This window comes from Anabrus simplex, chromosome 1 (genome assembly GCF_040414725.1).
Source record: "Anabrus simplex isolate iqAnaSimp1 chromosome 1, ASM4041472v1, whole genome shotgun sequence".
In the NCBI taxonomy this organism is placed as follows: domain Eukaryota; kingdom Metazoa; phylum Arthropoda; class Insecta; order Orthoptera; family Tettigoniidae; genus Anabrus; species Anabrus simplex.
In genome coordinates, this window is record NC_090265.1 from 315,376,140 (window position 1) to 315,390,258 (window position 14,119).

The following is a 14,119-nucleotide window of genomic DNA, read 5'->3' on the forward strand; positions in this document are numbered from 1 at the left end:
TAGACTCCTGGATTCTTCTGCCATCTACTGGCAAAATTTTGTAACCTTTGAAACTGAAGCCAAATATAGTAGTCTCTACTGTATTTGCTGAAGCAATGCCGTGATACAAGAAATACGATTTATCACGGAGTTGCTTGATATCACGGAGTAACTTGACTCTACCCTACGGGTCTGATGAAAACTGGACACACTAGCTGCATGCGGTGCCTAATATCAAAACTGAATATATCATCATTCAAATTGCCAGTACAGTAGAACCCCGCTTAACCGAACTTCGCTTAACCGAAACCTGGCTTAACCGAAATGCACTGCCAAAATCGTATTTTAATATGGTTAAACAAATTCCAGATTGTGAGAATGTTAACCAGTGTGAAGTGAATGAATGGTTACAATCAGATGATGCTGAGCTTCATTTAACAGACCAAGAAATAGTGGATTCCATTTTACTGCCAAGGGTTGAAGCAGACGACTCCGACCTTGACAATAGCAGTTCTGAGAATCGAATAACAGCAGATGGTGGATTGAATGCATAGGAGGTAGGATTGATATAGAATTTTTATTAATACAGTACCACACGCTTTAATTACAGTACTGTAAGAAATTACTGCTTACAGTATTCAGTTCAGTAGTAACAAAATAAATTGTTTCATTATTTCAGATTGCTTTGCGCTTTGTTGATCAAAGCAATGAATCTGCACCAGCTAATTTATTGTTGATTAAACGGTGATGCGACATAGCTGCACGACGGCGCTGCACCAGAAAAATTAAGAAGAAAATCGCTGATTTTATACAATGAGTGACATTATGTAAACATTGTAATGTTAATATACAGTATGCACCTTTGCTCAACAGAATTTATGTATTTTTACTTCGACATTTAACTTTTGAAGGGGTTCTACTGTACTTGTAAAAACATGCATTAACAGTGACTTAGCACGTGTCATTATTATTATTATTATTATTATTATTATTATTATTATTATTATTATTATTATTATTATTATTATTATTATAATTATTATAATTATTATTATTATTATTATTATTATTATTATTTTGTATGGCAAAATAAGGATATACTGGAAAGGTACATATTACAATAAGCTATATATAATATTTACATATCAGGTAAATTAAAATATAATGTCCAGTGTATTCAGCCAGTTCACAACTTCATTGGTGGCACTGTGTATATCGTGAATAGTTCCCTCAAATCTTCTTCTTGGGCACTCAGTAACAACATGCTGGATGGTCTGGGGAACATTGTCACAATCGCAGTATGAGTTTTCAGCTTTTTCCCACTTGTGAAGCCAGAATTTGCATCTTCCATGGTTTGTCTTAATTCTATTTAAAGATGTCCATGCCTTTCTAGGTAAATTGAAACCAGGCGGAGATTTACATGAATCGTTAATTAAACCCAGCTGATCAGGGTTTGAAGAAGACCATTCTTCTTTCCAGGTCTGATCAGGATTAAAATATGATTCAGCAAGCCTTTCTCCTAATTTCCATGATAGGCTCCTTGATTTCAATCTCACTGTTTTCTGAAATTTGCAGTCCTGATGTAAGGGTAATTGAGGGTTGCTGCGACATTTCATCTATTCTCTTACTAGAGCTGCTTTCCTTCGTATATGAGGTGGGGTGGATGTTGGATAACACAGGTAGCCATTGTAGGGGTGTTGATTTGATAATGCCAGATATTGTCCTCATTGTGTCATTTAGTTGGATATCAACTTTTTCAGTATGTGCACTATTAAGCCACACAGGACAGCAGTATTCAGCCACTGGATAAACTAGAACGAGTGCTGAAGTTCGTAGAACCTATGCGTTTGCCCCCCAACCAGTTCCACTGAGCTTATGCAAGATGTTGTTTCTTGTTTTTATCTTTTCTGCGGTATTATGAAGATGTTGTTTATAAGTCACTGTCCAGTCCGTTGTAATGCCCAGATATTTTGGGCAAGGATTATACTTTGATCGTTGACCTTTGAATTCCACTTGAGGTGTGTAGTTGGCTCTATTATTGTCTAGTTGGAAACAGCTAACTTCAGTTTTATTCAGGTTAGGTTTAAGTCGCCACATATTAAAATATTTGTTAAATGTACGGAGATCCTCTGTAAGTACAATTTCTGATGTTTTGAAGTCATTGGATTGGGCAGTCAGAACTATGTCATCTGCATATATGAATTTCCTGGAAATAGTTTCTGGGAGATCTGCATTGTACATGTTGAACAGTAATGAAGCAAGAACTGAGCCTTGTGGTAAGCCATCATTCAGTACATGAGGCTTGCTCATGCTGCCATTTAAATGTACCTCAAATCCTCTATTGCACAGCATGTTGTTGAGAAGTGTTGTGAGGGTCTTACAGGGAATAATCTTCAGGAATTTCAAATGCCAATAGTCTTTATTTTCTAAACCAGAAATATAGATCTTTCTTTTCATCCTGATGAATATCATAGCTCACAGAGGATACACTACAATTATACTGGTGCATTTATTTGTAACTAAATTTACATCAAAGTATTTTTTTTAAGGAAATTATTCTTTTCAAATAACTTTTGTAGACATTTATCATCAGGATGAAAAGAAGGATCTATATTTCTGGTTTAGAAAATAAAGACTAATGGCATTTCTCACGCAACATGTATAAGGTACAGAAATATGAGGCTGTCCATTAAAATACGAGACATCAGGTAAACTTGGTGGGAATGGTCGACCACAGCTGGCAGAAAGTGCTATTAACTAGGTAATACAGTTTCCATTGAAAAACAACTATAGTAACATCTGCTCATATTGTAATCTTTTAAAGTACAGTTAGGTAACCAAGTTACCATACAGGGTTGTCAGGTGCCTGAAAACAAAATATGGAACAGATATGCAATCAAGGTATCAACAAAACTCATATTCTTCAAGTTGTAAACTTCATTTTAAAAATGATAAGTTTATTATTATACTGATTTATTAATAAATGCCTTAACATTTACAGATAAACAGAAACTTAAAGTTTTGCCAGTTCTTCATATTGGCTCAGTATATTTTTCATTCCTCTGAACAGCTGTTAAGATTCTTTTGTCATTCTTAGCTAATTTATAAACATCTTTGCATAACACTGAAGACAAATTTAGAGAATTAATCAAGTAAAAGAACATTTATATTTCTCACAATCTGACTATTTTACACAACCAAGAGGTAGACTCAGACTACCTCAGGTAGCTGTCCACTATTAAGTGTCATATCCAAAAGACTGTAAATCCAAGAATTGCGAAAAGAACTAGGCAACAAACTCTCACAACAGAGAAAGAAACCAGAGTGAAGGAATCTGTCCTCTTTGAAAGAAATAAAGCCATTGGTATTCTTCAGAGATAGAAATGCTGGTGTATTTATTTTGAGGTTCAAAATACAGTGAAATATGGGACAATTGCCATGCTGGATAGAAACTGCTCAGGATGTGGGACATTTGGCAAGAATACAGCACTGTCATGTAAAAACTAGGACACCTGGTAACCATGCCAATTTACCTCATTCTTTGTTATACCGGGCGAGTTGGCCATGTGGTTAGAAGCGCGCAGCTGTTAGCTCACATCCGAGAGATATTGGGTTCAAACCCCACTGTCAGCAGCCCTGAAGATGGTTTTCCGTGGTTTCCCATTTTCACACCAGGCAAATGCTGGGGCTGTACGTTAATTAAGGCCACGGCCACTTACTTCCCATTCCTAGGGGGCTTCCCTGTCCCATCGTCGCCATAAGACCTATCCGTGTCTGTGCGACGTAAAGCAAATAGCAAATAAAAGTTCTTTGTTATAAATACAACTATTACTTGCAATAATTGCCATAGCCTACTTAAGGAAGCAACCACTCCGATATGGTGACTTGTATAAGTAAGTGAAGTGAAGTCCACAATTTACCACAGTATTATCATTAGTATGTAGTGGATATCACTATACAAAAATTTCATAAATGTGATATAAATGGAAATAAATCGGTGGACAGAATTTTTTAATTTCATTTCAAAATGCATGGTGGATAAAAGTTTGCATATGCTATTGTATCCCAGAGGCTGAAGACTGTGGTAATTAGGGTTGCTATAACACCTAATGTTACTATGATTATTGTCACTGTTAGTTCAAACCGTGTCATTGGACCAACAGTTGTTGCTCCTTCCAATGATAAGAAATTGTCTATTACTTCAGTAAGTCTTCTCCAGCATCCTGGAGAAGGTGGTGATAGTGTGGTATCATCTTCTAATCTTCGATAAGCAGTATCGCTAAAGAGTTTGTGAGTGGCTATTGCCTCTCTGAATGCAGACGCCTCTTTGGGATTCAGGACTTCAGTATAACGGAGTACAGTCTCCTTTTCATTTTCTGGAAATAATGCTTCAAAGTTGCAAGAATTTACTTCAGAATTCATGGAACGGAGTTTAAAATAAAGCAACGGTGGAAGTATAAACATCAAAGGCCCTGTGAGAGTACCTCCAATTAACTCCATCAGTAAGTCAAAGCGAGGTACAATTTCTCCAAGTAGGATGGCCGACAACAGCAGACATGTGCGAAGCACACAGCGTCGCCAGTTAGCTTCTGAAACAGTAATTGAAAACATTTTATAACTCATTAAATTCCTTAGGAATTTTCTTACATTTACCTTATCACAGCTTATAAATTTCATTTTGTATTCCGTATCGAAGTATGACATTGAGGAGACTCAATTCTTTAAAATAATTTATTAAACAGTTCCACAGTACTTCATCAAGTACAATCAAGTATTGAATAAGGTGGAACTGTTTAAGAAATTCTTTTAAGAATTGAGTCTCATCAATGTTACATTTACCTGATGACAAATTAAAGTCAAATGAAGAGTCTATTTAATACTACTGTATAACTGAATTTTTAAGGCTAAAATGAAGAAAAACAGACTGACAAGGAAGTGGTTTGGATTGGACCAAACAGATTGCAATGAAACTTGGATATGTGATGAGTTAACATATCCTACATTTAATGGAATTGATTTGCTATAAAATTGATGATATAGTTATAAATGATTACTGAAAAATAGCTGAGGAGTTCAGAGAATATAGCTGATGATGACATAATGCACTGTAAAAATATGCTGGTAGTTCTAATTTAAAAGTACATACAACACTCTATATAGAAAATGAAATTTAGACAACACCAACAGAATTTCACTCTTTACAAATCTGTACACACATACAGTAGATATATGAATTTATCAAGTGATTAGAGTTTTAATACGTCTGTATCGTTTATAACGGAAGGTAAAATATTATCTACTGCAGTATGAAATCTTGGTCACCTATGTATAAACATGATAATCTTTGTCACAAAGTAGGAACCTGCCAGATTCCTTTTTGCAGAGTCATTTGTCATTTTGTCATGGTGTGGACAGTCTTTATAACAACAGCAGGCATGCAGCGATGTTCATCTGTCTTAATTGGTCATTCTACAAAGTTTTATTTCAGTTGACGCTTTCAATACACCACATACAATTTAAAACAGCAGCAAAAAATTACTGTTTGTAAGCATGTAAATAGTCCGACTCGTTGGCTGAATGTTCAGCATACTGGCCTTCAGTTCAGAGGGTCCCGGGTTTGATTCCCGGCCTGGTCGGGTATTTAAACCTTCCTTGGTTAATTCCAATGCCCCGGGGGCTGGGTGTTTGTGCTGTCCCCAACATTCCTGCAACTCACACACAACGCATAACACTATCCTCCACCACAATAACACGCAGAAACCTACACATGGCAGATGCCGCCCACCCTCATCGGAAGGTCTGCCTTACAAGGGCTGCACTTGGCTAGAAATGGCCACACGAAATTAATTAATAATAAGCATGTGAATATTATTTTATAGCAGAATTATTACTGTATTACTGTTAAGTTTGTGATGTCCTAATTGCTGGCTGAGTAGCTCGGATAGTAGAGCGCTGCTGGCCTTCTGAGCCCACTTGGCAGATTCGATCCTGGCTCAGTGTGATGGTATTTGAAGGTGTTCAAATACATCAGCCTCGGGTCGGTATATTTATACTGGCATGTAAAAGAACTCCTGTGGGACAAAATTCCAGCACCTCGGCATCTCCAAAAACTGTAAGAGTAGTTAGTGGGATGTAAAAACCAATAACATTATTATATCATGTCCTAATTGACCATCCTACTAATTTTCATTGCAATCTTTGTCGTCCAACCCAAACAGTTCCCTTGTGAGATGGTCTGGACATTTTATATGGCTGAATAAGGAAAGAATGTCAAAACAATCCATAGAATTAGAAATCAAATGAAACAGAGGTCAAGGTAGACACAGATAATAATAAATGGCCTTGCTTAAGGAAAGTATAAGGTAATGAGACCTGCACTGTGCAGCCACTCGCTTGGTGATAACAATAACACAGTTTACAAGGAAGTATATATTACTTCCTTTTTTAGCATAGAAACATTAAATGGCCATCATCACTAACTGAGACTAAACATGATACTGTACTTTAGAACATTAAAATTATTATTTTGCACCATTTTAATTTTAGTTAGTGACTATTAGTATTTCAAATAATTTGCCATTGCCTTTATAAGAAAGTGGCTCTTAAAATTTTCTTCGCTTAAGCCTAGACCTCATGGGGGGAAAGTACATCTCTGCATTTGCTGAAAAGATGCTGCACAGAGGCACTTGAAGAAATATCTGTGTGTAATTTTAAGAATGTACCCAGCAGTGATGGATATTGTAGGATACAGGTAAGAATGTACCTCATCGAGCAGTGGTGAAGCTAATGATTCTGCTTTAGTACAACTGAAAAGTTACCCTCATCATCACTTTTCCCATTTTTGATTACTTGAATGTCATCACCATCATCGTTGACCAACTCCAGTTTCCCAGGTGTGGTATAAGAGCCCCTTCCATTTTGTTCTGTCCACGAACCATTCTTCGTTCACAATCCGCTCCCAATCCTGACCTCTCTCCTCTACATCCTTCCTCACTAAGTCTGTCCATTTTTCTCTAGGTCTGCCCACTGGTCTCTTTCCCCTGATTTCTCTTTCATACTCCTTTCTTGCAGACCTGTTGGCACTCATTCTTTTCACATGACCAAACCACTTCAGTCTTGCCTTTTGGATCTTCTGGAGCAAGGAGTCTTCTAGTCCTACGTCTTCTCTGACTTTTTCATTCCTGATTTTATCCCTCCTGGTCTTCTGGATCATTGTGCATAGGAACTTCATTTCTGCTGCTTGGAGTTTCGAGTTGACTTTTCTTGTTAATGTAACGGCTTCCAGGCTGTATGTGAGGATAGGGGTGTAGTATGATTTATACAGTGTCATCTTGGTTTTGAGTGGTACTTGTTTATCCCATAGTAGCTGTCTTACTTGGAGGTAAAAATGTATTGCTTTGCTGATTCGATTGTTTACTTCATATTTAGCTAAGTTATCCTTGGACATTATACTACCCAAGTACTTAAATTCTGTGACACTGTCCAGCTCAGTGCCATTTAGCATGATTTCTGGCTGATTGCCACCCTTCTGTACCTTCAACACCACCATTTTAGCCTTGTTGATGTCTAATACATATCTCTCAAACTCCTGACTCCACCCCTGCAGTCTCTCTTCTACATCTTTCTATGAGTTACCCCAAATAACTACATCATCTGCAAATGCAAATGTTTTAAGTCTTGTTGCCCCCTTTTCTTTTAGCGCCTTTAATATGGTATCCATTACAATAATAAATAATAGGGGTGACAAAGCACTACCTTGCTGTACTCCTCTTTTTGTCTCAAACCAGTCTGACAGTCCAGAACTGACTTGTACACAGCTTCTGGTTTTCTTGTAAAGTACCTTAACTTTTGAAATTAGACTGTCTCGAACTTCGAGCTTTCTCAGGCACTCCCAAATAAGCTCCCTTGGTATGCTGTCATAGGCCTTTTCGATGTCAAGGAACAATAGATATAAAGGATTCTCTTTTTCCCAATGTTTTTCCATCAGCATCCTGACAGCAAATATAAGATCTGTTGTTGATCTTCCAGGCCTAAAGCCATATTGTTCCTCTTCTAAAAGTGGTTCTACAATTTCTCATAGTCTAATCTCTATAATTTTTTCCAGAATTTTTAGTCCATGAGAGAGCAGAGTGATGCCACGGTATTTGGTACAATTCTGTTTGCTGCCTTTCTTGAATATAGGTACAATTATACCTTTCTTCCAGTCTTCTGGGATGGTATTTTTCTGTCTTACTACATTTAGGAGTCTATATAGCCATTAGATTGCTGGGGTTCCTCCTGCTCTTAACATGCCCACACTTAACTCATCTATTCCTGCAGCTTTCCCTTTCTTTATACTTTTAAGGCTCTTCTCTATCTCCAGCCATGTGATTGGAGGCTCCATATTTTTACTGGGCTCTTCACTTTTTCCAGATTCTTCTCTGTTTTGAATTACACTGACTGACAGAGCAAATGCAACACCAAGAAGGAGTGGTCAGAACTTTATGCCAATTGCAGGGTAGACTGACGTCACTGAGGTATGCTCATGATGTGAAATGCGCCGCTGTGCTGCGCACGTAGCGAACGATAAATGGGACACGGCGTTGGCGAATGGCCCACTTCGTACCGTGATTTCTCAGCCGACAGTCATTGTAGAACATGTTGTCGTGTGCCACAGGACACGTGTATAGCTAAGAATGCCAGGCCGCCGTCAACGGAGGCATTTCCAGCAGACAGACGACTTTACGAGGGGTATGGTGATCGGGCTGAGAAGGGCAGGTTGGTCGCTTCGTCAAATCGCAGCCGATACCCATAGGGATGTGTCCACGGTGCAGCGCCTGTGGCGAAGATGGTTGGCGCAGGGACATGTGGCACGTGCGAGGGGTCCAGGCGCAGCCCGAGTGACGTCAGCACGCGAGGATCGGCGCATCCGCCGCCAAGCGGTGGCAGCCCCGCACGCCACGTCAACCGCCATTCTTCAGCATGTGCAAGACACCCTGGCTGTTCCAATATCGACCAGAACAATTTCCCGTCGATTGGTTGAAGGAGGCCTGCACTCCCGGCGTCCGCTCAGAAGACTACCATTGACTCCACAGCATAGACGTGCACGCCTGGCATGGTGCCAGGCTAGAGCGACTTGGATGAGGGAATGGCGGAACGTCGTGTTCTCCGATGAGTCACGCTTCTGTTCTGTCAGTGATAGTCACCGCAGACGAGTTTGGCGTCGGCGTGGAGAAAGGTCAAATCCGGCAGTAACTGTGGAGCGCCCTACCGCTAGACAACGCGGCATCATGGTTTGGGGCGCTATTGCGTATGATTCCACGTCACCTCTAGTGCGTATTCAAGGCACGTTAAATGCCCACCGCTACTGCTCGCATCTCCCAACAGGCTCTACGAGGTGTACAGATGCTTCCGTGGCCAGCATACTCTCCGGATCTCTCACCAATCGAACACGTGTGGGATCTCATTGGACGCCGTTTGCAAACTCTGCCCCAGCTTCGTACGGATGACCAACTGTGGCAAATGGTTTACAGAGAATGGAGAACCATCCTTTAGGACACCATCCGCACTCTTATTGACTCTGTGCCTCGACGTGTTTCTGCGTGCATCGCCACTCGCGGTGGTCCTACATCCTACTGAGTCAATGCCGTGCGCATTGTGTAACCTGCATATCGGTTTGAAATAAACATCAATTATTCGTCCGTGCCGTCTCTGTTTTTTCCCCAACTTTCATCCCTTTCGAACCACTCCTCCTTGGTGTTGCATTTGCTCTGTCAGTCAGTGTACATTTGATGCCTCTCCATTCAGGAGCTTGTCAAAGAAGGTCTTGAATTCTCTCCTGATTCCATCTTCCTTTCGTACTACTGATCCACTGTCCTGCTCTATTACCTTGATGTCTTCTAGGTTACTTTGCTTGTTTTTAATTACTCTGTAAAGAAGTTTCTTGTTTCCTCTGCTGTCCTCTTCCAACTTTTCCACAAACTCATTCCATTTTTTCTCTTTCTCTTCTCTTACTATCCTCTTAGCTGTAAGTGTCCTGTACAGTTCCTGTAGTTTAGTTATTTCTTGGTCTTGTGCATCTCTTTGCTTTTCTTTGTCTAGCATCTTTTTTGCCGAATTTGACTCTGTCATTCCACCAACGTGTCTCTTTTTCTTTCATGGTCGATCCTGTTACTCCACACAGGTCTTTAGCTTCACCCACCAAAGTATCCTTAAGAATTTTCCATTCTTCTTCTATTGTATTCATTTCCCCTTTTGGTAAGTGTCTCTGTATCCTTATTTTATATTCTTCCTTCAGCTTGGCTTCTTGTAATTTCCAAGTCTTCACTTTACGTTTTCATTTTCTTTTCTTCGGGGTTGTGTTAGCCACATGATTTAGGTCTGCAATCAATCATCTATGATCACTGTCCATACTCTCACTGGGGATAACTTCGACATCAGTTACATATTTCCCTCCTCCTTTGTTAGTTGATGAGCGACTTATGTTTTCCATCCCAGCTATATCTTGTTATCTTGTGGCTGTCTTGTTTTCGGAAGAAGGTATTTTTGATGATCAATCCATTTCTTCTGCACAAATCAAGCAGTTGTTCGCCTTCTGCATTTCTGTTCCCAAACCCATGTGGTCCAATGATTTCCTCATAACCAAGTCTGTCTGTCCCAACTTGTGCATTTAAGTTCCCAATGATGACGACATTTTCTTCATCAATTATATCTTCTAGATCTTGACAGAATTGTTCCTTCTCTCGAGCACTACATCCAACCTGTGGTGCACATACCTGCACTACCATGTAATTTGTGGACTCCAGCTGCATAGATAATTTAATGATCCTATCATTCTTATAGGATACTTTGGTAATGGCGTTCATGTCGTTTGTTATTAGGAAAGCTACAGCTTTTCTGGCCTCTTCCTCGCGTCCACTCCATACTAATTTGTAGCCATCTCTGAGAATCTTGCTACCTGCCTTTCTCCATTTTGTTTCAATCATTCCCAATATGGATAGATTTTTCCTCTTCATCATATCGATAAGTTCTTCAGTTTTTCCAGTCAGGGTCAAAATATTCATAGTCCCAATTCCTACATTGATCTTCGGACATATCTGTCTTTCATCACCCTCTATTTCAATGTAACCTTCAGGTTGACCATTTCTCTGCATAACCACCACTTGACTTTTTTCCTGGCTGAATCCTAGGCTGTACCCTTTAGCTGTTACTGTCCATGCATCGATCTGATCCTGAAGTTCCTCCTTGGAATCTCCCCATATACAGATATCATCAGCAAATATGACGACTTTCATTTTGTTGTCATCAATGTTTTGGCATACTTGTTGTTGAATCTCATTCATCACAGTAATGAAAAGAAGAGGTGACAGAACTCCACCTTGTTTTAGGCCTGTAGTTATTTTAAAGGCTTCTGTCATTCCTGATGGTGTTTTGACGTAACTACTGATGTTTTCGTATAAATTCTCAATTCATTTTATTATGTCATTATTGATTTCACTGTTTCTCAGCACTTCCTAGACTTTGTTGCTGCTTACAGCATCAAAGGCCTTTTTGATATCCAGGAAGGCCAGCCAAAGGACTTTATTATGTTCATAATACTTCTCCATTAGCTGACATAGTCCAAATATTAGATCAACTGTTGATCTGCCTTCCGGAATCCATTTTGTTCCTCTGATAACTTTAATTCTATCAATGGTTTTATTTTTCTTTCTAAAATCCTTTCATACAATTTTCCCACTTGGGAAGTTAATGTAATTCCTCTGTAATTGGAACATTCCTTCCTGTCACCTTTCTTAAAGAGTGGAATGATGATACCTTTTTTCCAGTCTGCTGGTATCTGTCCATCCTTCCATATCTTGTGAAAAAGTCTATACATCTATTGCTTTCCTGCATCACCCATAGACCTGATCATTTCACCACACACTTCATCAATGCCTGGAGATTTTCCTGTTTTGATGTTCTTCCATATGTATTCTATATCATTCTATGTCAGATCTCTTATAGTGTCTTCCATCCTTCCATCATTAACTAATCTATCTAATGGAATGTTTGTGATATCATTCACATTTAACAGCGCATCAAAATAATTCTTCCATTCTTCTTTGATCTCTCTGTCATCTGTAATGAGATACCCACTATCACTAGTCAGATAATTAATCTGTTCTTTGTCCCTCCTCCTATACTTCATCATTTCATACAACATTTTCCTGTTGCCATCTACATCTTCATTTAGTTTATTACTCCATTCATTCAACCATTTTTCTCTTTCTGCTCTGACAACATGCTTAGATTCTTTTTTCACCAACTTACAGAGTTCTTTGTCCTTATTTATTCGAGTTTTGAAATACTTTCTGTAGGCATTGTTCTTTTTAAGGACTGTCTCTCTTGTTTCATCGTTCCACTATGGTGTCTCTTTGCATTTCCTTTTGCCATTTGTTCTTCCACATGTCTCATCTCTTGTCTTGACCAAGTATTCCTTGAAATTTTTCCATTCTTCTTCAACTGTTCCAGTATCTGTTTTAAGTATTTGCTGCTGGATTTTTTCTTGAAATTCTGTGGCCTTCTCTTTATCCTTCAATTTCCATACCTTTAATTTCTTGTCCTGGATGGTTCTTATTTCCGACAACTTTTTAAACCTGGAACAACTCGGGTAAAGTCTGTAAATTGCGGGCTTCAAGCTCATGTTGTAAATAGTTGTTGTTTTTTCTAATTTTGTCATGCAGGATTATGAGCTAGCCTCATTTCTAGTCTATTGTTATTTGCTCAGCAAAGTGTAAATATGATACTGTATAGGCTTTTGGGCTTGTGCCGTGTCAAGAAAATAAGGTGAAATTCTTAACGTTTTGCAGAAAACTGTGCTCTGCGTCCTCAGAAGAAATCTCGACTGACAACGAGAAAGGCTTCTTAAACAACGACACTTTGAAATTTCCATCCCTAACAACTTTTTAATGCTGTACGGCACACTGGACTTTAATCGTAAATAAACGACGTGACTTTGGCTCAGTTTAAATCAAAGAATTTCATTTTTGTCCGTATTGAACTGAGAATGGAAGATAGGAAACTTAAAAGGGTCCACCTTTTCAATACAAATAAATGTTATAATTTATTTACAACATATATTTACACTTGGAACTAGTTTCGACGCTGTTTGGCGTCATCTTCAGCCAAAATGTGGGAAATAGGCTAGCATGTAGACATTTATATTACAAGGTGTTACATTAGTGTGATTAAATGAGAGAACATGAAGACTCGAAGTACAATGTCAGTTTCAAAGTGGTCATGAAGGGTGAGTCAAAATTGTATAAACATGAGATAACATAATCACTTAAACAATAAAACATATAAACATATAAACTGTAACAAAACCATGCAGAAGTACGAGATGATTGGCATTGGAGATTTAAATTATTGTTCTTCAACTGGATAACAGCATCTTAAAGGAGCCAGCATATACTAATCTCCTTATCCAGCAGCTCAAGGATTCCTATCTTTAACATTTTAAATGCACAATGGACTTTTTACATCCATGAATATCTAGAAAAAACGACGTAACTTCGTCCCAGTTCTTCGAATGTACAACAGCACATTTAAGGAGGAAGTATATATACAATTCCTTGACCTAAAACTGAAAGATTTCCATCCCTAACAACTTTTTAATGCTGTACAGCACACTGGACTTTAATCGTAAATAAACAACGTGACTTCGGCTCAGTTGTTCTTCAGTTGGATAACAGCATCTTAAAGGAGCCAGCATATACTAATCTCCTTATCCAGCAACTCCAGTATTCCTATCTTTAACATCTTTTTAATGTGCACTGGAATTTTTATGAATCTCTGTCATGGAGTTATTTTTTGACATAGTGCTGCACGTCTCTATAATTCTTTTCTCAATATCTCACATGGTATGTACATTTATGAGACCTTATGTGTCTTGACATTGTTTGATTTCTTCGGTATTTATGTTTTAATTTTGCTTTAGGCTGATGATGACCTAATATTAGATCAAAACTAGTCCCTAATCATTTATGTAATTTAAACTCTGTATATTTTTTATTGAAAAGGTGGACCTTAATAATACGTTAGTTTAACTCTATTGTAGCTTGGTAGAAGACACGAAGAAACGTCTTCAGCAAATGAAAACTGACCTCTTGTAATTCCTGGT

The 14,119-nt window shown here is 38.5% G+C and overlaps 1 protein-coding gene across 1 annotated transcript in view; it reads right to left on the reverse strand.

Moving 5' to 3' along the window:
* Nucleotides 1–2,935: 2,935 nt before the first annotated feature.
* Nucleotides 2,936–14,119, reverse strand: part of LOC136865430 (uncharacterized) — a 198,502-nt gene continuing 187,318 nt past the window's right edge. The window contains exon 9 of the mRNA XM_067142406.2: nt 2,936–4,568. Within this exon, the coding sequence (XP_066998507.2) occupies nt 3,997–4,568 (572 nt within the window). The 3' untranslated portion in view covers nt 2,936–3,996. The remainder of the gene's footprint in view (nt 4,569–14,119) is intronic.